This window comes from Theobroma cacao, chromosome 2 (assembly GCF_000208745.1).
Source record: "Theobroma cacao cultivar B97-61/B2 chromosome 2, Criollo_cocoa_genome_V2, whole genome shotgun sequence".
NCBI classification, from domain to species: Eukaryota; Viridiplantae; Streptophyta; class Magnoliopsida; order Malvales; family Malvaceae; genus Theobroma; species Theobroma cacao.
In genome coordinates, this window is record NC_030851.1 from 40,580,175 (window position 1) to 40,602,754 (window position 22,580).

Sequence of the window (22,580 nt, forward strand, 5' to 3'; positions counted from 1 at the left end):
TGTTAGGGAAACTTAAGAAATAAAATTTGACTTCTTTCATCTTAATTAAACGTTTTTATATTATTAAATACTTAATTAATTTTTTTTATATAGTATTGCTTTTTATTGATTTTGAATATGTCAAAAGAGAAAAAAAATTCACAAAAAAAAAAAGATAAAAAGACTTCGGCTAATAATAAAAAATATATATATAATTTTTATTTTTATATATATAATATGTGTGTAAGAGGGAGTATATATACTTAGCACTTGTACAATAAAGTCTTTTTTGTTGAGATAAAAAGCAAGTTGTATTGCTTCATGGGAAAAAAAAAACAAAAGAAACCAAACAAAATTAGTTTCCTGCTTCCTACATCAGCAACAGAAACTTAAGATCTTCAAATTTGCTTCCATTGTCCTTGCAACAATCCCCACATTCAAAATTTTCCCTTACCCTTTTCCTTAATTTCCCCAACATTCAATCTGAATACAAGAAAGAAAAATGGAATAGAAAGAAGTATATTCCCATTCACCACTTTCATCCCTATGCTTTCCTCTAGTACAGTGATGAGAGTAGCTAGGCCATTTTTAAGTATTTACGTCCACATCTAGTAATGGAAACATAAAAAGTTTTAGCAAGGCCGGCGACGAACGCAGTCAAGTGATCCAGAATATCTAGTGAGAAGGGACACCATTTGACCAGGCTTAGCCGACATCATGAAGTTGCCTAAGAATCTCCTGCTGGCTCTTGGATCTCCGGATTGAGTGAAGAAGGCCCCATTAACCATCAGGTCACCCTCTGATCTCCATGACCAATTCTTCCATACTTCTGGTGGTGCATAGTCCCTCTTGGTCACCTTCACAGAGTATTCACCAACCATGAACAATTGCACATTAGTTTAGCAAGAAAAATGATGGATGATCAATGTACTTATCACTGGGAAAATTGACATATGAAAATGTGACTAGCTACCTCCTTAGCTGCCGCGTTTGGTGGAGCAACAAATCGGTTGCCCTGGCTGATGATGGTAGGGTGGCTGCTACCTCCAATGGCATACATGAGCCAGTGAGTGTAGTCATTGTTGACCACATGGATAAACCCCCATCGGCACCTTGGCATCCTTTGTACCAATCCTTTACCGAAGTGGGTGAAAGCAACTGTGATCTGCATCTTCTGATCCTCGGAGTAGCTGTCACTTGCCCCGAACAACATCACCTGCATCACCACATCAGGTGAAATTATTTGTCACCAGAGCTTTGTTCAATAAACAGTTAAAAAAAAAGTTTAATTTCCTGGAGTTTTAGCAGCAAACTTTTGATTACCTCATTGTGGTTGGTGAAATGGCAGTTGGAGATGGTAATGGCAGTTGAACCCTGGATGGCATCAATGAGACCATCATAGCAATTATACATGGAAAGATGGTCAAGCCAAATGTTGGTTGCTCCGAAAAGAGAAACCCCATCACCATCGCTCTTCGTCCTAAAGCCATAGTGGTCTACAGAATCCCTGATCATGCCACCACTGCCCTGAACGATGTCATGAATGTGGAGGCCGTGGATAATGATGTTCCTGGCAAACTGGATGGTAATGCCAGCCCCATAAGCCACATGCACGTTGGCTCCCCTAGCATCGATGGTTTTGTCGCTTGTCATAATGAGCTCCTGGTTGAGCTTGATGATCATGCTTCGTGCAAAGATGATCCAGAGAGGCCGCTTTTGGATCACAGCATGACGTAGGGTTCCAGGCTTGGGGTTAACCATATCATTGTCCGAAGGATCTGTCACAATGTAGTATCTCCCGTTCTTTCCACCAATAGTACCACGGCCAAACCCAAGGGAGCAATCGGCGAGCCTCTTCCTGTTTCTGTGCCAGTTAGGATCACATCGCCAGCATTGGTCGATGGGGTTGGTTGCCTGGCAGGGACCGGTTCTTCTCTTTCCCCTCAAGCTCCTTCTTGTGCTATTAAACCCCATCAAGTTCCTTCATGCAAGAGAAAAATACGTAAACCAATGAGCATTATTTTGAAAATGGCAATGAACAATTTGTCGCTGATCTTATACCTGGCAACATGGTGATTGAAATGCTGGGTTACTTCCTCAGGATTGGGGTTATATGCCTTGTTAAAATGTTCTTTAGCTTCGGCTTCGCGTTGCCTCCAGTAATCATCATATTCAGCGATGTGAGCATGCAGGGTTGGGATTATGACAACAAAGAACAAAGAAAAGAAAAATAACCCAAAACTTCTATCACTCGTAGCCATTGATTCGACCCTTTTTTTTTTTTTTTACTCTCTTCTCTTCTCTTCAGGCTTTGAAAATTTCAGCTTTGTGGTTCAATCTGTTGGCAAAGGCCGAGGTCCTGCAAATAATTTGCCTATTTGCAGACAGGACCAAAGACCCCGAAGGACAACCTAAGCCAACAGGTCGAACATACAAAAGCAAGCGAAATCACTTCGCTTGGCCTGTTGAGAAGAGGAAAGTCATGTTGGAATCATTACATGGGACTGTTTAAATACAACAAGACAGACCCTAAAACAAGACGATGAACATACATGGTGTGAGTAGGAGTTCTTTCCGGCGGCGGGAAGGAAGGGGAACCGCTAGCATTTCAATTCTTGGAAAACCGTTAAGAGTTTTCCTCGATATTTAATTTTGTGGTGAAAATTTTCCATGCATATTTCCCTACTTAATTACCAATCAATGGAATATACTTATAACTGTCATTGGAAGACATTAGTTGGAAAAATCATAACCTCTCTACTCCCTTCGTCCCTTTTATTTGATCAAAATGGAACCATATCCAACAGAGAAGTATATATTGAAAAGAAGTTGATGTTTATGTAAGGAAAGTAAACTTTCAAGATAAAAGGAAGTAAGTACAATTTGTTCCCCATTTTTTTGACAAAATTAGCAGTCTATGATTCTGTCACTTTGCAGAAGATGGAGTGAGTTTATGAATTTTGCTTCGAATGTTTCATGTTTTAGCATTAAGAATGTCAGCTGTTAGATTATTTGTTAGTTTTAAAGTACCTTATCTCGAGTTTTATTACTTGATAAAATATCCAAATTATATAAATATCTTATTGAATTTTAAAATTAATACATATTTTTTAAATTCGTACTTATATATCTTAAACACTGCTCGTTAAATATTTGATTAAAATAAATTTAAGATCAATTTTGATATATTATTAATGAAAATTATATTAACAAATTAAAATTAATTCATAAAAATGAAATTAAAGTTTAATATTATATTTAGAACAATTAATAAATTTTAATAAGTATTACATTAATTATAAAAAATTTATCAGTAATATATATATAACTAAAATTTAATATTAAAAATCATTATTTATAATTAAATTCAGATAATAGTTTTACTATCTAAACTATACCCGAATTCAATTATACTTATATAATACCCGATTAAAAGGTACGCATTGTCATCCCTATTTAGCACCTTCTTAAGTGCAATTTGTAGTAATAAATTGTATCACTTCCCAACCAGGGTATTCAAAGAGAGGAACACAGGGCAACTAGAATTGGGAATGACATAAATAGGATTTTATTTCATAAGAAACCAATAATAATACAAATACAACAAGCATCCCAATTTGCAACAAGTCATGTTCTAGCAAAAAAGGTACAGATTTGGCAGGAGGTAACTAAGAAACTGCCCTTCCAATATTATTCTCAAGACTCGTGAGGCATTATAATGTAAACTATAATGTATAAGGGTACACATCTCCTTTCCTAGGTCTAATACCATATTTCCCACTTCAACATTAGCTAACTGGCTCAAATGGTCACCTAGTCTAGCCCAGCCCCTCAGTCGAGTACCCCATGCGTTTCAGGTAAAAAATGGTACACACAAGAATGACATGAACATCGGTCCGCAGTACAGAACAAATAAACTATACCGGTTCGACATTCTTCAACTTGTTTTTAAGATAGAATGAGAGAGAGCTTCACGGTGGAGGGTTCTACATGATATACACAGTCGGCAACATAAATAATGCCTGCGGTTTACATTATGATAATTCCCAGACCTTGTAACCGTTCCCCTCGAGAGCTGAGGACCATCTCTGGGATCCACTTGGAGGCTCATAAGAACCCGGTCCAATCTTCATTGCTAACTTGTCATCGATAATGGCTGCATATACATCCCTCTCGGCCTTGACAATTTTAACCTACCATATAGAAATCAAAATACGAAGTGAATTTGTCAGTTTCATGATCTGCTGGTAAATGTTTGACCTGATTGTTGATTTGTCCAACAAGAACAACAGCCAAAGGACTAATGAATAAAGAGTAGCATAGTGGAGGAGATCGGGAATCAGAAATAAATGAGAATCTTATTTTCTCCTACGCTTGAGTTTTGAACAGTAAAAAGCTGTCACTACAGGCAAGCTAGGTGCACCGGGATCAGTCAAGCAAAATTCCAATTTTTCAGGTCCCATAGTGGAAATATAATAAATCATGTTTCTATAATACTCAAAAATTTCTGATCATACAGTAAGATGCCTACCAGCTTGCCCTAGCTCTCAAATATAAAAAGAACTGAAAATTTATCAGGAAAAGCTTTCCACATAAACCTTAGTCCCCAAATATGAAGCAGAGTTTTTTGATACTCACCGTACTCCGACAATGGATTTTGTTTCTGTTTCTGAGAGAGATAAGAGCAGCAATTTCAGATCGATAATGAGAGAAAACGTGATCGTAGAACACAGCCGGGGTTCCTGGGTGAGTCAATATATAAGCATATCCTTGCATTTCCTTTCCACCTGGAAACCTCCAATGACCCTTCAGGGTGGGGCAAAAATGGATTAAAAAATAATCGCAATGATAACAATCACTTGCCAAAAGCATTGAAACAACTGCAGAATTGTTCAACATTTGCAAAACAGATTTACAAAGAGGAATCGTCTACTCTTTAGCCTTTACTTTCTACATACAAAGAGATTCATATGACCGTCTTCTGAAACATCATATTTACATGCATGAACACTGCTCTCTTGAACAAATCATTTAGAAACTTTGTAAAGTGTTAACTTAGTGAAATAATTATGTAACTGAACCTAAAAAAGGAAAATTAACTTTCATAGATGAGTCCAAGGAAGAGGAAGAGAAGAGAGAACACCCCAACAATATTAAATGAAGCCTTAGTTTCAGTAAAAGTATTAATCTAATGCAATACTTGATTTGGTGTGCATTACAGTTTCTTTGGATTACTTCAGTTTAGAAAAAAAATGGCACAGATTGAAGGATTCAAGGGGTATTCAAACCTGGGTAGAACCAGTGTCATGATTCTCTATGAACGTAACAGCACGAGATGGCCACCATCCAACAACCCCAGGAGGCTTCCCTTTCTGGTCCGATAATCGCCAATATTCACATTTTCCAAGTGCCTAAGTGAAATAATTATACTGTAAATATATCCTGTGCCTTATGACTATAGAAAAGAAAATAATAAAAATAATGACAAGAATAGAGGAGCAAGAGCAAGAGCAGTTCAAGAGCAAAATCATTTCTCAATTAAGTTTGTCAAATGTCTAAATGTTTAAATTATGCCACAACCCAAGGTACCAGAACATCATGCATGCCACAAAGGCTAGGAGATATATACTAGGAAACACCAATAATGGTTCTCAATCTATGGGTAGAGGGATAGGGGCAAAAAATACAAACAAGGTTGCACTTTTCTTTATAAAAATATTCTGTAAAACTGTGTACATGGAAACACTCAACATGATAAATTTAGATGAATGCTTACCGAATGAAGAATTCCCTTGGTTGTGACATCAAATGCACCACCAGCTCCATTAGTAGCATTAATCCAGTCGACAATTCTCTGTCTATGGGCATCTTGGTCGTGGTCCATTTCACTATATGTGTAGTTGAGGGAATCCCAATACTCACCCACCACAAAGTATGGTTCGCTTGCATCCAAGTAGTCCTTTACATAACCACCCCAGAATCCTCTGACAAAATCCAGCCTCCATCCATCATAACCAATTTCTTCTCTACATGTCACAAAAAGCCAGCAAAATATTACATACACAACATATTGCATTTGAAGTATGCATCAGGAGAAACTCACAAGAAGTGAATCTCTCACATTATGTAGAAGCACGCAAAAAAAAAATAAAATCATGACAGAACATGATGTGTTAAGAAATAATTCCTGACTATTAAAGCTATATTTAGCTCAGTTTCCTTAGAGTAAAAGTTACCACCAATCCACTGGTCAGGAAATTCAAAATACAAAGAAAAATAAAAGTTCTAAAGTTTGAGTATAAGTCTCCACAAGAAAAGCCAAGTATATAGTGATTGAAATATAACTGCAGCCACAAAGGAGGATGGGTCCCATGATAGATCTTACGTATCCAGTGCTTCCATCAGCTTTTACACCAATAGAGGCACTATAACCAAAAGTTAACATAACCTTAGCTTAAGCAATTGAACCAGTAAAATATATGAATGTGGTACCTTTAAAGTCCAGTAAAACAATTGAATGGCTAGGCCAAGACAAGAACCCATAAACCCAATCAGAGATTGCTACATTTTCAGAAATCCTTTTGGAAAACTAGGCAATATAACCAGCATAAAGGTACATAATTCAAAATTTCAGAGCTTTCAGCTTGAATTTGTGACCATGAACCACTATGCTACAGCTAGTTTGGCTACGAAATGTAAATTTTCCACCAATACATCCTTTTTCTGATGGGCCATACACTTTAACTGGTATAAGAACATGAGACAATTATTAATGAATACAAACTACAGTGACTTATATCTAGTTAAGTTATGTATCATCCTATTCCAGCATCTAAAATAATATCACAATCAGGTATGATATTTATAGGTTGCATTCATAGTCAAGGTGCACGATAAATCCAATTAATGACAAATAGTCATTAGTTTTTGTTGAACCTTTCCACTCTCTGAAGTTTTCACAGACACTTTTGCCATAGTTTTCAAACCAATTTAGAAATGCAATGGGTATGTATCCATCCCTGTGTCCAGGCAAGAACTTCTTACAGGGACAGGGAGGAAGTCACAGGCATGACCACATACTAAGAAACTAGGAGCTTTTGTAATCCTTTCATGCAGACAAAAATCATTGGATGGAGGAAGGAAATAAAATTCAAGTTTCAACCTCAGCCAGCATAACCATTCTTTGAGATCCTTCCTCACAAACTCTTGTGAATGATCAATGTTGGGAGCAGCATGGAAATTATCTCCACTACTTTTGTTGCCCCTGCCCTGAATAACAGAAAGGAGGAGTTCATATCTTCCAGAACATCAATAGTACAGATGCACAGAGCTGAATCAAAAGCTTGCACCACACTAAGCATAAAATAATCAACATTCTTCAGGCCTAAATCAAATAACTGGAGAACATGCATAAATACAGGTATGAAGCAAGCTGAAAAAGTTTTGGCTAAGCCATATAGGATTTAGTAGCTCAGCTAACACCACCCTAGCTGCACTGACAAATTCAGATAGATACATCCTAAGCATGCTAATAATACAATGTTGTAAGATAATTGCTTTGTGTGCATGGATCTCATAATCAGATTTCAACAAATACATCTTAACAAACATGAAATATAACTCCAGATGATAAATCATAAATTAAATTTTATTTATTTAACAAAGTTAAAACCACTAGCATTGCTAAATGCTACTAATCAATCTCAGAAATGCTAGCAGCAGCACTTACTTACAATGCTAGTGCAACTTTGTCTTGCTACTGCTCTTAGCCTCTTACTGCCAGGAAAAATCCAAGAAATAGCCTAAAACTATGCTGGCCTAAAGTTGAACCGCACAAGCTCCTTACACATCATGAGCATCCTTTTTAACAAAAATCTATGATTTGCATCTTAAATACCCTGTTACACACTTATACAATCAAAATGCAATGCACACAAATAATCATAACATTTTCCATAATAAAAATATGAGCTATAGTCTTGTGCAACATCTGAGTTGTATGATAAAACAAGAATTTAACCATGCTACCCATGCACCTCTAAGAATAACCTACATTTCTCAAGCTTGAAAATCAAAGAAAAAACCAATACCTGAAAATGAGGATCATCTCCAACTACTGCCCTATCATCCCAATCTAAGCGACCACCAAATATATTCCATACACCATTTTGATTTTGATAGTGTGCACAGCGATGGTTCAATACAACATCACCGAGAACTTTCAAACCGACTTCATGGAGGCTCTTTATAAGTTCCTTCAACTCATCAATAGTTCCATATCTGATAAATCAAGAAAATTCACACAACGGTTTGTCTTAGCCCTTAGGCCTTTTAAAGAGCATGCAACACATGATCTCTTTCAAATACAAGAAACAACTATTCACTTTCTTTTACTCTGGATGTCCAAGGGGCATTTGCATGCTACCTTTTAGATTAATAAGAGTAAAGAATCTCATTTTACGAAGACAGGAGGTTAAATTCAAGTAAACAACAAAAATAAAAGAGAAGGTCCAAAATCTGATACTTTGCTGCCAATCATTGATAAGCAGACTAAAGCAAACATCAAAAAACATACAGTCCCATCTTTTTCCACAACAACATTCCCAATTATAATTTAAAAAAAATCAACAAAATAAGGGGGAAGACAAAGAAAAATACATATGAAGAGAAAAAAAGTTTAAAAGAGGTTGAGACTTCATCTTTGCAAGTTTCAGCCTCTATGACCAAGTCCAAGCACCAAATTATGTAAATTTAGACAATGAAAGATTTGTTACACGAACTACAAGCTTATAGTATGTACCTGGAATTTAAATTATACAAATCCTTTGGCATGTATCCTTCAGGTGAGACAGACTCTGTTGGTGGTGGTAGCCAAATCACAGTAAAGCCAAGTGAAGATATTTCAGAAGCTTTTTCTTTGAGTTCCATATACCATCTTCCTGATTTATGAGATTCCCAGTTGAAACCTTGGCACAATATTTCAAACCCTGTGCCTGTTCCAGAGGATATCTTAACAGCAGGTTTCGGTGCCTCAATTTCCAAAACAGCCTCCTCTGAAAAGGTAGTAATGGAGCTCCGGAAGATGCTATAGGCTTCAGCAGCTAGCTTTTCAATTTCTTGAAGAATGCTTTCTTGTGCTTCCTTTGTTTTGGTCTTCTGACTCTTCTTAGAGTTAAGGCCACTAACCAAGTTCCTTATCCCAGTGATGATACCATCAGTATATGCTTTACTAGAGATTTCTTCACTTACACTGTCAGATTGAGCAAGTTGACCCACAACACTAGTCGCACCTGAGAGGGGAATGAAGAAGTCATTTCCTTTAAACTTCGACCAAGTATTATCTTCCAGCTTGAGGACAAAGAGAAATCCAACAAGGTCTTCATCTAAAGTGAATGATGCTCTTGATCCATTTCCTGTACCTTTTGGCTGCAAAACAGGATTTTCATGTAAGAACAATAAATAAAAATTCTAAATCAAATTAAAGTTTTTATAAAAAAAAAAAAAAAACCCTTATGTCAGACATCCAGTAAAAGTATGAAGAGGATCAAGAAGAGAAAAAATAAAAGACAAAAATCCTAAAACATGGCCACAGCAAATTGACACTTTATACTTTCACCCCTTAATAAATAGCATGTTTGCAATCGCAATATCCTATCTCCCTCCTTCATAGACAAGTTTAACTTCAGTGCACCAACAGATTAATTGCTGTTAACCATAGACCGTAAAATCATTTCAAAATTATCTGAGTACATCAAATGAATAATTACTTTTAGTCAAAGAACATACAGTTATTTCAACATGCAAGCTACTAAACTACCAGAGAGAAAATGATATGCATTTTAGTTTAGAAAAAATAAAATTATACTCTTCATTTCTTTGATAAGTAATCTCTTAAGTTATTTTCATCCTTTAGTGATTACAGGAACTGTTCCAGAATAATCTAACTGAAATTTCCACATCTATGCCACATGCAATTAAATTCTTTGTTTCATCAACAGAAGTACTTAATGAAAAGAAAGCAACTGCATCAAACTAGTTAACAGCATTTGTTGACATCTAAAATAAGAATGCATAAACTTAATTAGCAAAATATTAACAAGAGTAACAACTTAGTCTATGTCATTTAAGCTCTCACTAGGAAATATATTTATAATTCACACCTGCAATTGAGTGCGTAGAGCCTTGTTCTTGAATACAGTTGTTTCTGGTGGATACGGGGCAGCAGGAATTTCCCATGTTTGCACATCATCTCTGCAAACTCCCCAGTGAACTAAAACATCTCCGGGTATATCAGTTTCTAAATACAGAATATTCTTGGATGTCTCCGAACACTTTCTAACTGCAACACTCACAAAGTTACCCATAGGAACTTTTTTTACAATAGACTGCTCCTCATAGAACCCTTCAAGCTGCCTATTCTCTTTCTTAGAGTCTTTGGACTCTTTGCTACTGCTTTGAGCATTAGCTTGTGATGTTTCTGATTTAAGTAGCATGTTAGAGAACTGCCCCAGAGCACCTAGGATTCAGGAGAAGCCAAAGAAATGTGTCAATATCTCATTCAACAGTAACAGAGAGGATAGGAAAAGCTATGGTGAGAAAACTAGCCCATTGTGTTCCCCCACCCTGACCCACTACATCCCTACCCATAAACTAGGCTCAGATGGGATACTATAATATATCTGCAAGTAGGCCACTTGACTCATCTTTCTATTTTGACTTCTAACTGGACCAAAGTGGTTTTAGGGAAAAAACCAGATTTCAACCTTTGAGACACTAACCACATGTCATGATTGAACAGAGCACACACCATCATAAAAGGTGAGGAAAGAAAGAAATTTTACAAACACTGACAGCATCTAAAATAACACAAGGTAGAATCAATATAAAGTAATTTTATTGATGTTACTCCTATCCATCTTCTTAGTAACCTAAGAAATAGCGTCTCTGTCGATGCAAATTAATAGTCACTACAAAACCACTAAATTTCATGTTGTATAATATATTGCAATAGGAGTGACCAGCATGCATTATCACGCCAGAAATTGGTATAAACACAAAATTTTATCCTAAATGAACATAAATTAATAACAGAAACTGACTTATGGAATTAAAAGCGTAAAGTCAAGCAAAAAACAGAATATAACATTTTCTGCAACCTGGCCATATACCAAAGCCTCTTTTTGCTCCAACCATATTGCCGTCATCCTCAAGGTAATCCACAAGAGGCACCTTAAAATCTCTGCCTCTGTGCTGATACCAGGCTCCAGTTTCTTCATCCTGCAACACCATAATCCCGCAAATGAGAGAGGGGAAAAAGGAAGATAAAAGATTGACTAATGACTAAATGATTAGCATATCTAATATAAAAAACATTTGCCCAATCACTAGATATTAGAAATACAAACCTTCAGGACAAAATGTATAGCTGCAATTGCACTGCTGGGATTTAACTCAATCTTTACTTCATGAAACATATCTCCTTTAGAGAGTTTCTTCAAGGGAGTCTCAATTGCATAGTCCTGAAAAGATTTCACTTACTCCATATATTTATGCTTAAAATGAAAAGGCAGCCTTGTACACAAAAACTTAAAAGCCAATACATACTTTAATGGGAATTGAACCAGGAGGTCTCATGTCTTTAGGAGGTTGATCCCATTCACTGCAAAAAATTTAAAAGATAATTCTTTTTTATATTCAGACGGATTTCAAACCCAATCCCGAAGAAATATTTTTGTGTGCACAAATAATATTCAATTCCAAAATCGAAAAACATATCCAAGGAAATGTCAAAATCAAAGCTAACCTGCCACTGTCACCAACATAAGAAACTCCCCAATGAAGAATCCACTTTCCTGGAAGACTACATCCTACTGCAAGCTGCCAATTCTTCTGATCTTCTGATTGATCTAACCTGATGTAAATTTTTCCTTCCACCTACCATTCCAAATCAAAGAAATTAATATCCACTCGAAAATAAGAAAACATTTAATCAAACCGAACCTAATCAGCAAATCTCCATTCAAATTTTTAATTCTTTCTTTTTTTTAAAGTTAAACTCATACTAAAAACAGAATAGTCAAAAACAGAGCATTTCCAGAAGTTATTACTGTATATACACGTTGATCAACTAAATTATAAAACTAACATCGCAATTTTAAATTATCCATCTTTTCCTCCATTAAGTTTCTCAACTTGAATTCAATAAGTTTCGTTTTTCCAGGGAACCAAACAGAAACCAAAAGCAAAATCAAACCTATACACAAACAACACGCAATACACATCAAGCAACTGCATTCAAAAATAAGTATACACGTCTGAGGCTCAAGATCGAAAAACCTTTTCAATTCGCTTGACGGGAAAAGTCTCTTTGTACAAGACGTCACCGGAAGAGAAAGCTTCGAAGGTGTCGATAACAGCTGCATCAGTGGAGCTGGCTTCGACGACATGAATCCTCCGACCAGGCTTGAAGCTACAGGAGCAAGCCCCGCGGGAGAAGAGAAGCTTTGGATTTCGATAGCAATTCAACGAGCGAGACGGCTTGAGCAACACGTTGGCCTTGGGACGAAACGATAGCCCCGGCTTTGGGAGAAGAGAATCTATGGCAACGGTCGTCATGGTTAGTCGCCAATGGACATGGAAAAGACGTAGATGCTCTGATATTTTTATTTTTCTTTATTTGCAGAAACTCCAAAAAGAGAAAGTATAGGAGGCGATGATGGATTCTAGACTATTTTTTTTAATTTTTTTATTTCTTTTTCCTTTAAATAAGAATCGGTAATTTGGTTTCGCTTTTACAAAAAATATCATTGAGATCCCCACGAGCTTCGGATTTTGATAATAATTCAATCGCCGATTTTTATCCGATTTTTATCCACTTCAATATTTAAACTGGCTTTACGTAGTAGGAAAAAGACTTCAACAAATAGTAAATGGTAGACCAACTTTTCCCTTTTTGAAATAAAAAAATATCGGAAAATATTTCTTCATTATTATTAATATTAAAATCAATTTCTTAAAAAAATTAATATTTTTTATTTACACTAAAAAAGATTTACACTCACAAATTGTTTTTTTTTTTCCAAAACACTCATTAATCGCTTACTAATAATGCTTTACACGTTTATTCTCAAAAAGAAACATCACTTTCTGTTTTTTTTTCATTAATAATGCTTTACACGTTTATTCTCAAAAAGGAAAGATAATGAAGAAGGAATAACAATTGAGATTCTTAGTCGAAATATTTATATATAGTGATGTATTATTCAAGTAAATATTTACGTATTCATTTATAAATTATTTTTAAATATATATTTCATTGATTAAAATGTGACATTTCCATTAAAATAATAAATAATTCAACAAATTAACTTTGACCATAAGATAATATTCGGAGGTCGGCATGCTCCCATTTCAGCCAAAAGAGTCAACGATCAATAAACAAAAGAATTAAAATCTCGAGATTAAAACTTTTTAATTTATAAATCTATTGAAATTCATTTGAGACCAAATAATTAAATAAATTAAAAATATATATTTACTTGATCAAGATGTTATTTCCAAAATCTTATCTTGGAGTATGGGAAAATCAGTTCTTCCATGTCTATCATTGTACCGACATGTTTATCCATAGATCCGTAGACGGCAAGGAAGTTTTATTTTCGTTTTAAGAAATAAATAAATATTTAATTGGATTACTTAATTTAATACTTGCATGTAATAGTAATAATTATAAAAAGAAAGAAAGCATAATTATAGATAATCAAACTTATCGTCCATATAAAAAAAAGGATAATACTACAATAAATAACTTATCCAAATATCCAATATAAAGAGAATTTTTGAAGATAAGACATATGTAAGGAAAGAAGTCATAAAAAGTAGCTCTTATTTTGTACTTATCTATGATTCTAGATTTATGATTATTATTAATTTTTGAAATTTTCTTGTCAATTTTTTTAACTTTAATTTCTTTTTTTTTTTCATATGATAATTTTCAATAAATTAGTTTTTAAATGTATAACTATTAAATTTTAATTTGATAAAATATTTAATATATTTGAATCAAAATTGAAAATTTTAAACTACAAAATTAAAATAAAATAATATATGTAGAACGGAAGAAGTAGTTGTTAAGCCCGATATTCTAACCCGACCCAAGATTTTGTTTAAAGTAAAATTTATTGGGCTAGTCTAAACCCATCAAATAAAGGAAAGATTGTGAGCTTGGACCAAGCAGCATTGAAATGGTGGCCTTCTCTACTAAAAGAAAAATGTCATTTGACCCAATTTTCAACTTTTAAAAACAGATAAGCCTTGCCAAAGGCCCCAACCCATTTTATGAAATTGTTCACAAATCTTATTTACGTCATTATAATTTCAAATTTTCTCATATAACATTTTTTTCAATAATAAGTTTCATTACATTTTTATAGTCTCGATCCTTCTATATTTTTTTATAATTGAGGGAAAAAGGATTCGAACTTGCTCTTTAGATAGAAAGATAATGCATCAATCAATGAACCAAATGTTCGAGTGTTTCAATCTTTTTAAATTATATTTTATATTTTTTTTTCAATTAACTCTCTTTTAACAAATTTCATTACATCCTTATAATTTCGATTTTTTTATATAACATCTTAATTTTTTTAAATTAACTCTCATTTGATAAATTTCATTACATTTCAATTTTATTTATATATTTTCCTTATATAATATCTCATGTTTTTCTTTATCTTGTTTTCAATTAACTCTCACTTGAAAATTTTCGTTTTATCTTTATAACTTTGATTTTCTATTTTAGTATATATTTTTTTTCAATTTAATTCTCGCTCAATAGATTTTGTTACATTTTTATAGTTTCGATTTTTCTTATATAATATCTCATGTTTGTTTAATTAACTCTCGTTCAATAAATTTCATTTTTTTTCAAAAACATGTTATGTTGTTAAATTTTTTAAAATAAAGCTATCAAAATACTTCAAAGTGTTACAAACAAATTAAATTTTTAATTGAAAATATTTTAATAATTTTCTTTAACGGAATTAAAAATATTATTTATTTTAAAAGTAGAACGTATTTATTTTAATAAAATATAAAATATTATATGAAAAAAAATTAAAAATATAAGAAATACAAGCCGAATATTATCCAGCTCCATTCTAAAACGGGAGGTCCGGAACCGAAAAATAGATTAAGCGAATATGCCCAATCCTCGATTCTCGAGGTGGCAACAATCCTGGGGTTGATATCAACGGCCAAGAACGGCGAATGTTTTTCTCAACACGAGATCAACGGTCCAAAATCACTCCTCGCTGTAAACAAGAAATATTTATTAATTAGGGTTTTATTGATTTATTCATTTTCTTCCGTCTTTCGCAAGCACAGCCAAAAGTCAGTAACCCGAACCAGCCCTCGTTTCTCTCATTTTCCTCTCCATTTTCTCGGGAAAAAACAGAAAGCATGGGGAAAGGTCCTGGTCTCTACTCCGAGATCGGCAAAAAGGCTAGAGGTGAAAAAATCTCTCGTTTCCTACTTTAGTTTCATTTCTTTTTTCATTTTAACTGCTTTGAATTATATTTTGTCTTTTTTTTTTTAAATTCAGATCTTCTTTACAAGGATTACCAGGGCGACCACAAGTTCACTGTCACTACTTACACTTCCGATGGAGTCGTGAGTTTTTCTTGTTAATTTTTTCAGCTGATTTCATAAAACTTAAGCTGTTCATTTTCGATTATTTTAATTTGATTTTTGACTTTAATTAACTCTTCTAAGATTAATACATATATCTTTATATATGCGTTGTTTTATGGGCCTGATTTCGTATTTACTATTTTATTTCAGTTATTAATGATTGTGTTGATTGAGTCAAAACTATTATGTGTAATGTAGATGGAAGCATGTTATTATGTTTAAGATTTTAATATTTTTCCTTAATTATAAAATTTCATATGATTTCTCTACATTTTATCTTTATTTGATATGTTTGCATGAAAAAATTATTTGCCTGATTGAATGATTGATCTAGAGAGTTGGTGTTTTTGGCTCATTGTTTCCTTTTTTATATGCTAATTTCTTATCTAGTTGATATTTTGATTCTTTAATTCGGTATACGTGTCAGGCAATCACATCAACTGGGATTAAGAAAGGTGAATTGCTTTTGGCTGATGTAAGCACTCAGCTGAAGAACAAGAACATCACAACTGATGTGAAAGTCGACACTAGTTCGAAAGTGAGTTATTCAGTGTTCTTACAGTTCAATAAGAGCTTGTATCTCTAAGGCCATAATCATATAGTTTCTGCATGCATGCATGCATGCATATTTCATTCTCATGAACACAAATACAGTTGATGTTATTGTCCTGTATTGTTGTGCAAAGTGGTATCGCCCCTTAAAAATTGTGGCAACGAGCTTTCTGTGTTTTTATACTTTTTGATGCAGTCAATTTGGTTTAGGCTTAGATATGATCTCATTGTGATGTTTTGAATTTTTTAATTTTTGTAGCTTTTCACCACTGTCACTGTTGATGAGCCGGCACCTGGGTTGAAGACTATCTTTAGTTTTGTTGTCCCTGATCAAAGGTCTGGAAAGGTAACAGAGACTTCCTTATCCTCTCATTAAAATTTATGTTTCTAATACCATTTTAACATGCTGGTTTAACTAATGATTTGTGGCTATCTTAGCCTTTCCTTTCTCTACACTTATTGGCTTCACGTGGGCATGACTAGGTCTCTATTGTTCTTAACAGGTGGAACTGCAATACCAGCATGAGTATGCTGGAATTAGCACTAGCATTGGATTGACTGCAAATCCTCTTGTTAACTTCTCTGGTGTGGTGGGAAACAATTGTGTCTCTGTTGGAACTGATCTTTCATTTGACACTGCCAGTGGGAACTTCACCAAATTGAATGCTGGATTGAATTTCACCCATTCTGACCTCATTGCTTCCGTGACTGTGTAAGTAGTCCTTTCTCCAGAGTTGGGGCTAAGTTTTTAGGTCTGCATATCTAGTTTTTCTCGTACATGGAATTGATCCCTTAAGAAGCCAATTGCTTTATATGATCCTGATCATTACTTAGGCTGAGTCATTTGTGCTACTTGTGCATGTAATTCATTATTCTTTCTGGTTTTGATGTTGTTATCTTTGTGAATAACTACAGCAATGATAAATGTGACAATCTTACGGCTTCCTACTATCACATTGTTAGCCCATTGACTAACACAGCAGTTGGTGCGGAGCTTACCCATAGCTTTTCAAGCAATGAGAATACCCTCACATTTGGTACGCAGTACGAACTTGACCCATTGACCACAGTGAAGGCTCGGTGGAACAACTTTGGCCGAGCAAGTGCATTGATCCAGCATGAGTTCCGCCCAAAATCTCTCTTAACTATCTCTGGGGAGGTGGACACCAGAGCAATTGAAAAGAGTGCTAAGGTTGGGATGGCCTTGCTACTCAAGCCATAGGCAAAACTATTACCTTTGTGTGAATGAAGGCAGGCCTTGATTTTGATTGGTGGAGACTGGAGAGAAATAATGTAGTTTTTACGGATTTGATGGTCATGGATTGTAAAAAATAATTGCGATTCGCGAACTGAAATCAGCAATTTGTTGAACAAGTTTCATGTTGTCTATTCATCTGTGAAATCAAGTGTTGCTTACGTGCTATTAGTTCACTTGCTTTACTTAATTTCAGTCACTAATATTGCAGGCAGGGTGTTATCGGTCAGTATTTGCTTGATTTTCAGATGAATTGCTGTTTGAGGTAATTCAGTCCAGAGTGTTGGATTTTAGATGAGTTCTTTCAACTGGATTCCAGTGTTTGGTAGTGACTAGTAACCGTGTTGGTTATTTTTCACATACGTCATAAACAGAATCATCCAATCCGAATAGGGTTTAGGGTTTATATTTGTCGATAATGGATCAAATATTACTATCTCGTAAATAAATCAATGCTAAATGATAAACGTATAGAAATTATTCATTGACAGTGTATCAAATATAATACACAAGTGGTAGCAACAGATGAAAAGCCATTAAATCTTTTTATCCACAACCAAAAACTGTCATATCTTTAGGTACAATAACAAAGCTCAACACCCAATTTGTTAACAAGCATGTACTACTCCTACTATATAGTTTTTGTACATATTGAGAAAGTCCAAAGATTTAGAAAGGAAACTTGAACCATAAATCTCAATCATATTAAGGAGGGGTAACGATGCTTAGGCCGAATTCGGATTCCCACTCCCTACTGTTATTAACCAAAATGCTATGCAAGACTTGAGGCTACTCAATGGTTCTGCCTTGGAGAAGGCCATCCCTGATTTGACTAGCAATGTCTCTTACAGCACCTGGTCCATGTGGGATGAAAACAGAGTTGGATTTTGATGATGCACCAATCTCCTTCATTGTGTCGAAGTATTGGGTCACAAGAACCATGTCCATCACATCCTTAGATGTTGTCCCAGGTACATTCACAGAGAAGGCCAGCACACTGTCCCTAAGTCCGTCTACAATAGCCTGGCGCTGCCGAGCTACACCAAGTCCAGCCAGATACTTTGACTCAGCATCTCCTTCAGCTCGCTTGATTTGCAGTATCTTCTCTGCTTCAGCCTTCTCATTGGCAGCAACCCTCAATCTAGCAGCTATTTATGACAAGTAAACATATATCAGGATAGACAATATTAATGGTTAAACAAGCTATACTATCCTAACATAATTTCTTCATCTGATGCACAGGTAGCTCTTCTGAATATTCCAAGGCTAGCAAGTGTACGAACATTGACTAACAAGGTACAGTTTCAATAAATTAAGGGCAAGGAAGCCAACTAAAACAGAAAAATAAATACAAGTATTCATAAAGTTCTGCAAAATATACCTGCATTTATCTCATTCATTGCCCTCTTCACATGCTCATCTGGTTCAATATCCACAATAAGGGTCTGAACTATCTCGAACCCATAATGCGACATGGCCTAAAGATCCACAATAGCAGGTCTGTTTTAGTCTGAACAACTTTGGTTACTCCTAAAGCAACATAGTGGACAGAGCAATACCTTTTCAAGTTCTTCTTCCACAGCTTTGGCAATATCATTCTTCTGTTCAAATACTGAATCCAGATCCAACTTTGGAACACTAGCCCTAATAACTAAATAAAAAATATATTCCATTAGTTCATCCTCAGAACTATGATCTAAAAACATAATGACTTGAATTTTGGCCAGGTAAAGTATGAGTAGACTTGATTAATATAAACACAGATTGCATAGGGTTCAAAGCACAGAATAATTCTTCAAAACATTCAAAATCTTTGAGAGCAAAAAGCTGAGAAAACTTTAGAGAGAGAATTCAAATGATTCACATCCTCTATAAGGCGAGAAATGGAATGAGGTTCAGATGATTCCTGAGACAGTGCCAAGGGAAAAATCATATGAAAGGTCCCAAACAATGAGGAAATCCTTTTTGAGGCGTAAGTAGCAATAATTTTTCAAATTTAAAATAAGCACAGATCAGATATTAGACATAGAGTTGATCAAAAGATATTAGAAATAGAAGAAGATGGAGCAGAGCAGCCGTGATTCACTTTTCTACACAAAGTAAGATAAAGTTAGAACATAGATACCATCAAAGACATATGATTGGATCTGAGCTCTGGTATTGCTGAGCTTATAGAAAGCATCTTGAGCCTTGTCTGCTAAGGCTCGGTACTGAATTGAAGCAACCACATTCACAAACACATTATCCTGAAGACATTATAAAATATCAGAGTCGGTAGGAGTAATAGATGGAGGTCCACACTCTAGACAGATCAGCGAATGCTTTTCACTTAAAAAGAGCACATAACCAACCATGCATCAACTCCATCCAACACTGTTTCTCACAGCTTTTTACAATAAAATCTCTCAATCAATTTGTAATAACTGTTTCTCTTTCAACCCCTCAGAAAATAAATAAAAGTACAAATTAGATGGAAAAAGAACCTAACGCTCAGAAATTTTGAGAAAAATAATTAAGTGCTCTGACTGCCTTATCAAACTCATTATTACCTTTCTCTTTATATTTTCCAAACAATAAAATTTAAACTTCCATTATCAATAACTCGTTCCTTTTATCTTATGAGAAGCATTTTATCCAATCAAACCATATTATGAATTCTAAAACAATAACAGCTATTTTGGATTGAAAATTCAAAACAATGTACCAGTCATGTGGATATCAATTATGCAACAAACCTTGGTTTTTGTTTCGCATCGAACATCCAGTTGCTGCACACGCAAGGAGAGAAAACCAGCTGCCTGTTTTCCGAAACACCAAGGCAAACAATGACAACCAGGCTCAAGCACTTCATCAAACTTCCCAAAGGTTTCTGTAATAGCTACAGTTGACTGCTCCACTTGAATACACCCAAGAACTTGCCCCATTTTTCTGATACAAATCAATTATTCCAACATCAATAAGCATACACAGCCTCCAATCAAAAGATTAAATTCACGTAAAAAGAAAAACACACACACAACAAATCAATCTTTCTTTCACACACATTTTGCGTCCGATTTGTAGAAAACCAAACAAACTGTTCCGACAATTCCTTTAAATACTCAACTAAGACACAAGAAACTCATACTAATATATCACATCTAACGTAATAAACAAATAAATAACACCCATGTCAAGAATCAAGACAGTTGTTACCGGTTATACTCGAGGTTTTTAGATACCAACAAGCATGAATACATCCACAAACATAAAATCGAAAAGATAAGAACAAAAGAAAGAAACTTTCGTTAAATCTTTCAACCTTGATCGTGACGGGTTCTCTAATATATACTCAACTACAAAGCAAATACGATTCAAGCCTTCTTATTACATAACAATTAAGGGTGCAGATAAACGACCCACCAAATAAAACCACCTTTTCAAAAGATGGAAATAGTCAGCAAACGTTGTGTTTAATAGAACTAAGAGAACTTTATTTGTTTATACAGCTCAGGACAGAGAAGTGAGAGCTACCACCATTAAAAAAAGAAAAAAGAAATAAAAAAAAAAGAAAAAAGAGAGACACCTTTGTCATTAAAATACTGTATTATCGTATCCACGTAAGACAAAAACAAATCTTCATTGAAATAAGAAAATCAAGGTTCGTTTACAGTTGACTCAAATATCAATGGCGCAAAACGTGAAAACCGAGTCAACTCATAAAGAAACTCGAAGCTTTCCAAGAAACTTTCAGGTCAAAATAATGAGAAAATCAAGTGTTTTCATGATTTCAAAGAACCAAAGACAAAAACAACAGTCAGTGAGCAAAACTACAGAGGGAAATCAAAAACGAAAAAAGAAAGCAAAAAAAATGGAAAACCCAATCTATCATTACGAGAATTGCATTACTCCAAGAAGAAAAAATAGGAAGATCCTGGCTTACCTTAACAAGAAGGAATTCAAGATTCCGAGAAAGAGGCAAATAAATCGTGAAAACACAGTTTGCTCTTCGCTCGCGAGTCGCGCAATCTGATACTCCTTGATGATAATTTAATAGTTCGAATTAGAACTAAAGCAATTTCGGGGAAAGACGACGACGTATGAGAAAGTGCGACGAATTGGGATAGGGACGGAATGGGAAGAGACAAGTCTTTCTATTCCCTAGTCGTTTTGTCTGTTTCAGCGCGTAGAAGATATTTTGCGCCGTCGCTTTACAAACCACGCGGGAAATAAAGTCGTCACTATATCCCTTAAACGAGGATCTAATTTCTCAATTATTTTATATAAAAAAATTTATTTTGGTAACTGCCGTGAATTCATCATAATTGGTGTAGAATAAATAAGATTTTTTTTTAAATATACATCCATTGTTTCGTAAATAAAAAGTACACGTTTTCATTAAATTTGACAATTATTATTTTTTATTAAACGTTTAAAAGTTATTTGTGAATATAAATTAAAAAGTAAGAATTTTTTATTATGATATAGAAATAAAAAGCTTTTTTATATAAATTTAATCCGATTTTGATCTAAATCAAAGCATGCTGATCCGATGATCACGTCTAAATGAATAATGGAGTGGTTCACACCAAATTTGTTTTGGGTTCATAACTTGACATTGCCATACTGTTATGGACGTCGTTCTCCTAAAGAGAGGGCCCATCCAATATGGACCATTTGGGTTAACATCTAACAGGTCCAATATCTTCGAAGTTTGTTGAATGCAATTAATTCAAGATTAACCCTAAATTTTACAATATTTAAAGAAATATTACAAGATTATTAAAAAAAATGAAATCGATATATGATTGTCATATGATATGAATCGATCCAATATCTTCAAGGATCACCGAAACAATTAATTTAAAATCAATTTTAAATTCAGTAACAAAACATAATATAATTACCCTATGATTGTTTTTTTAAAATGAAATTTATATTATGTAATTATAAATAAAATTTTATTTTTTAAAAAAATTAAACAATAATTTAATATCGATATAATTTTTATCTTTACATGTTTATGTTCAGCATTAAACTTAGTGTCGAGAGTATATATTTATATTTACATATTTATGATTAAGACAACAATGCCTGCTCTTAACCTAGTGTCGAGAGTACCCGA

The 22,580-nt window shown here is 34.4% G+C and overlaps 4 protein-coding genes across 4 annotated transcripts; 1 reads left to right on the top strand and 3 right to left on the bottom strand.

The window, feature by feature from the left end:
* Positions 220-2,458, bottom strand: LOC18610480 (probable pectate lyase P59). The gene is made up of 4 exons (XM_007046156.2): positions 2,041-2,458; positions 1,303-1,960; positions 953-1,195; positions 220-836 (listed from the first exon to the last, which is right to left on the bottom strand). Exons 1-4 carry the CDS (start codon positions 2,238-2,240, stop codon positions 612-614), a joined length of 1,326 nt encoding a protein of 441 aa, XP_007046218.2. The 5' UTR covers positions 2,241-2,458; the 3' UTR covers positions 220-611.
* LOC18610481 (alpha-amylase 3, chloroplastic) lies at positions 3,525-12,727 on the bottom strand. Its single transcript, XM_007046157.2, has 13 exons — positions 12,316-12,727; positions 11,783-11,913; positions 11,584-11,638; positions 11,385-11,498; positions 11,136-11,256; positions 10,140-10,495; positions 8,780-9,405; positions 8,070-8,259; positions 7,142-7,248; positions 5,756-6,005; positions 5,268-5,390; positions 4,618-4,785; positions 3,525-4,172 (listed from the first exon to the last, which is right to left on the bottom strand). Exons 1-13 carry the CDS (start codon positions 12,592-12,594, stop codon positions 4,014-4,016), a joined length of 2,679 nt encoding a protein of 892 aa, XP_007046219.2. The 5' UTR covers positions 12,595-12,727; the 3' UTR covers positions 3,525-4,013.
* On the top strand, positions 15,326-17,652 carry LOC18610482 (mitochondrial outer membrane protein porin of 36 kDa). Its single transcript, XM_007046159.2, has 6 exons — positions 15,326-15,487; positions 15,581-15,648; positions 16,097-16,207; positions 16,481-16,567; positions 16,725-16,933; positions 17,137-17,652. Exons 1-6 carry the CDS (start codon positions 15,439-15,441, stop codon positions 17,441-17,443), a joined length of 831 nt encoding a protein of 276 aa, XP_007046221.1. The 5' UTR covers positions 15,326-15,438; the 3' UTR covers positions 17,444-17,652.
* On the bottom strand, positions 17,946-21,565 carry LOC18610483 (hypersensitive-induced response protein 2). Its single transcript, XM_007046161.2, has 6 exons — positions 21,399-21,565; positions 20,212-20,404; positions 19,602-19,722; positions 19,036-19,127; positions 18,858-18,954; positions 17,946-18,624 (listed from the first exon to the last, which is right to left on the bottom strand). Exons 2-6 carry the CDS (start codon positions 20,398-20,400, stop codon positions 18,266-18,268), a joined length of 858 nt encoding a protein of 285 aa, XP_007046223.1. The 5' UTR covers positions 20,401-20,404; positions 21,399-21,565; the 3' UTR covers positions 17,946-18,265.

Excerpts from the sequence above, each read along its gene's own strand:
- LOC18610480 (XM_007046156.2), bottom strand. The coding sequence starts at position 2,240 with ATGGCTACGAGTGATAGAAGTTTTGGGTTATTTTTCTTTTCTTTGTTC. Across the intron at positions 1,961-2,040 it reads TTCAATCACCATGTTGCCAG|GAACTTGATGGGGTTTAATA; the intron begins GTATAAGATCAG and ends TCTTGCATGAAG. Across the intron at positions 837-952 it reads CAAACGCGGCAGCTAAGGAG|GTGACCAAGAGGGACTATGC; the intron begins GTAGCTAGTCAC and ends TACTCTGTGAAG.
- LOC18610481 (XM_007046157.2), bottom strand. The coding sequence starts at position 12,594 with ATGACGACCGTTGCCATAGATTCTCTTCTCCCAAAGCCGGGGCTATCG. Across the intron at positions 11,914-12,315 it reads CCGTCAAGCGAATTGAAAAG|GTGGAAGGAAAAATTTACAT; the intron begins GTTTTTCGATCT and ends TTGGAATGGTAG. Across the intron at positions 4,173-4,617 it reads AAATCCATTGTCGGAGTACG|GTTAAAATTGTCAAGGCCGA; the intron begins GTGAGTATCAAA and ends TCTATATGGTAG.
- LOC18610482 (XM_007046159.2), top strand. The coding sequence starts at position 15,439 with ATGGGGAAAGGTCCTGGTCTCTACTCCGAGATCGGCAAAAAGGCTAGA. Across the intron at positions 16,568-16,724 it reads CTGATCAAAGGTCTGGAAAG|GTGGAACTGCAATACCAGCA; the intron begins GTAACAGAGACT and ends TGTTCTTAACAG. Across the intron at positions 16,934-17,136 it reads CTCATTGCTTCCGTGACTGT|CAATGATAAATGTGACAATC; the intron begins GTAAGTAGTCCT and ends GAATAACTACAG.
- LOC18610483 (XM_007046161.2), bottom strand. The coding sequence starts at position 20,400 with ATGGGGCAAGTTCTTGGGTGTATTCAAGTGGAGCAGTCAACTGTAGCT. Across the intron at positions 19,128-19,601 it reads CCAATCATATGTCTTTGATG|TTATTAGGGCTAGTGTTCCA; the intron begins GTATCTATGTTC and ends TTTTTTATTTAG. Across the intron at positions 18,625-18,857 it reads AATGAATGAGATAAATGCAG|CTGCTAGATTGAGGGTTGCT; the intron begins GTATATTTTGCA and ends TGTCATAAATAG.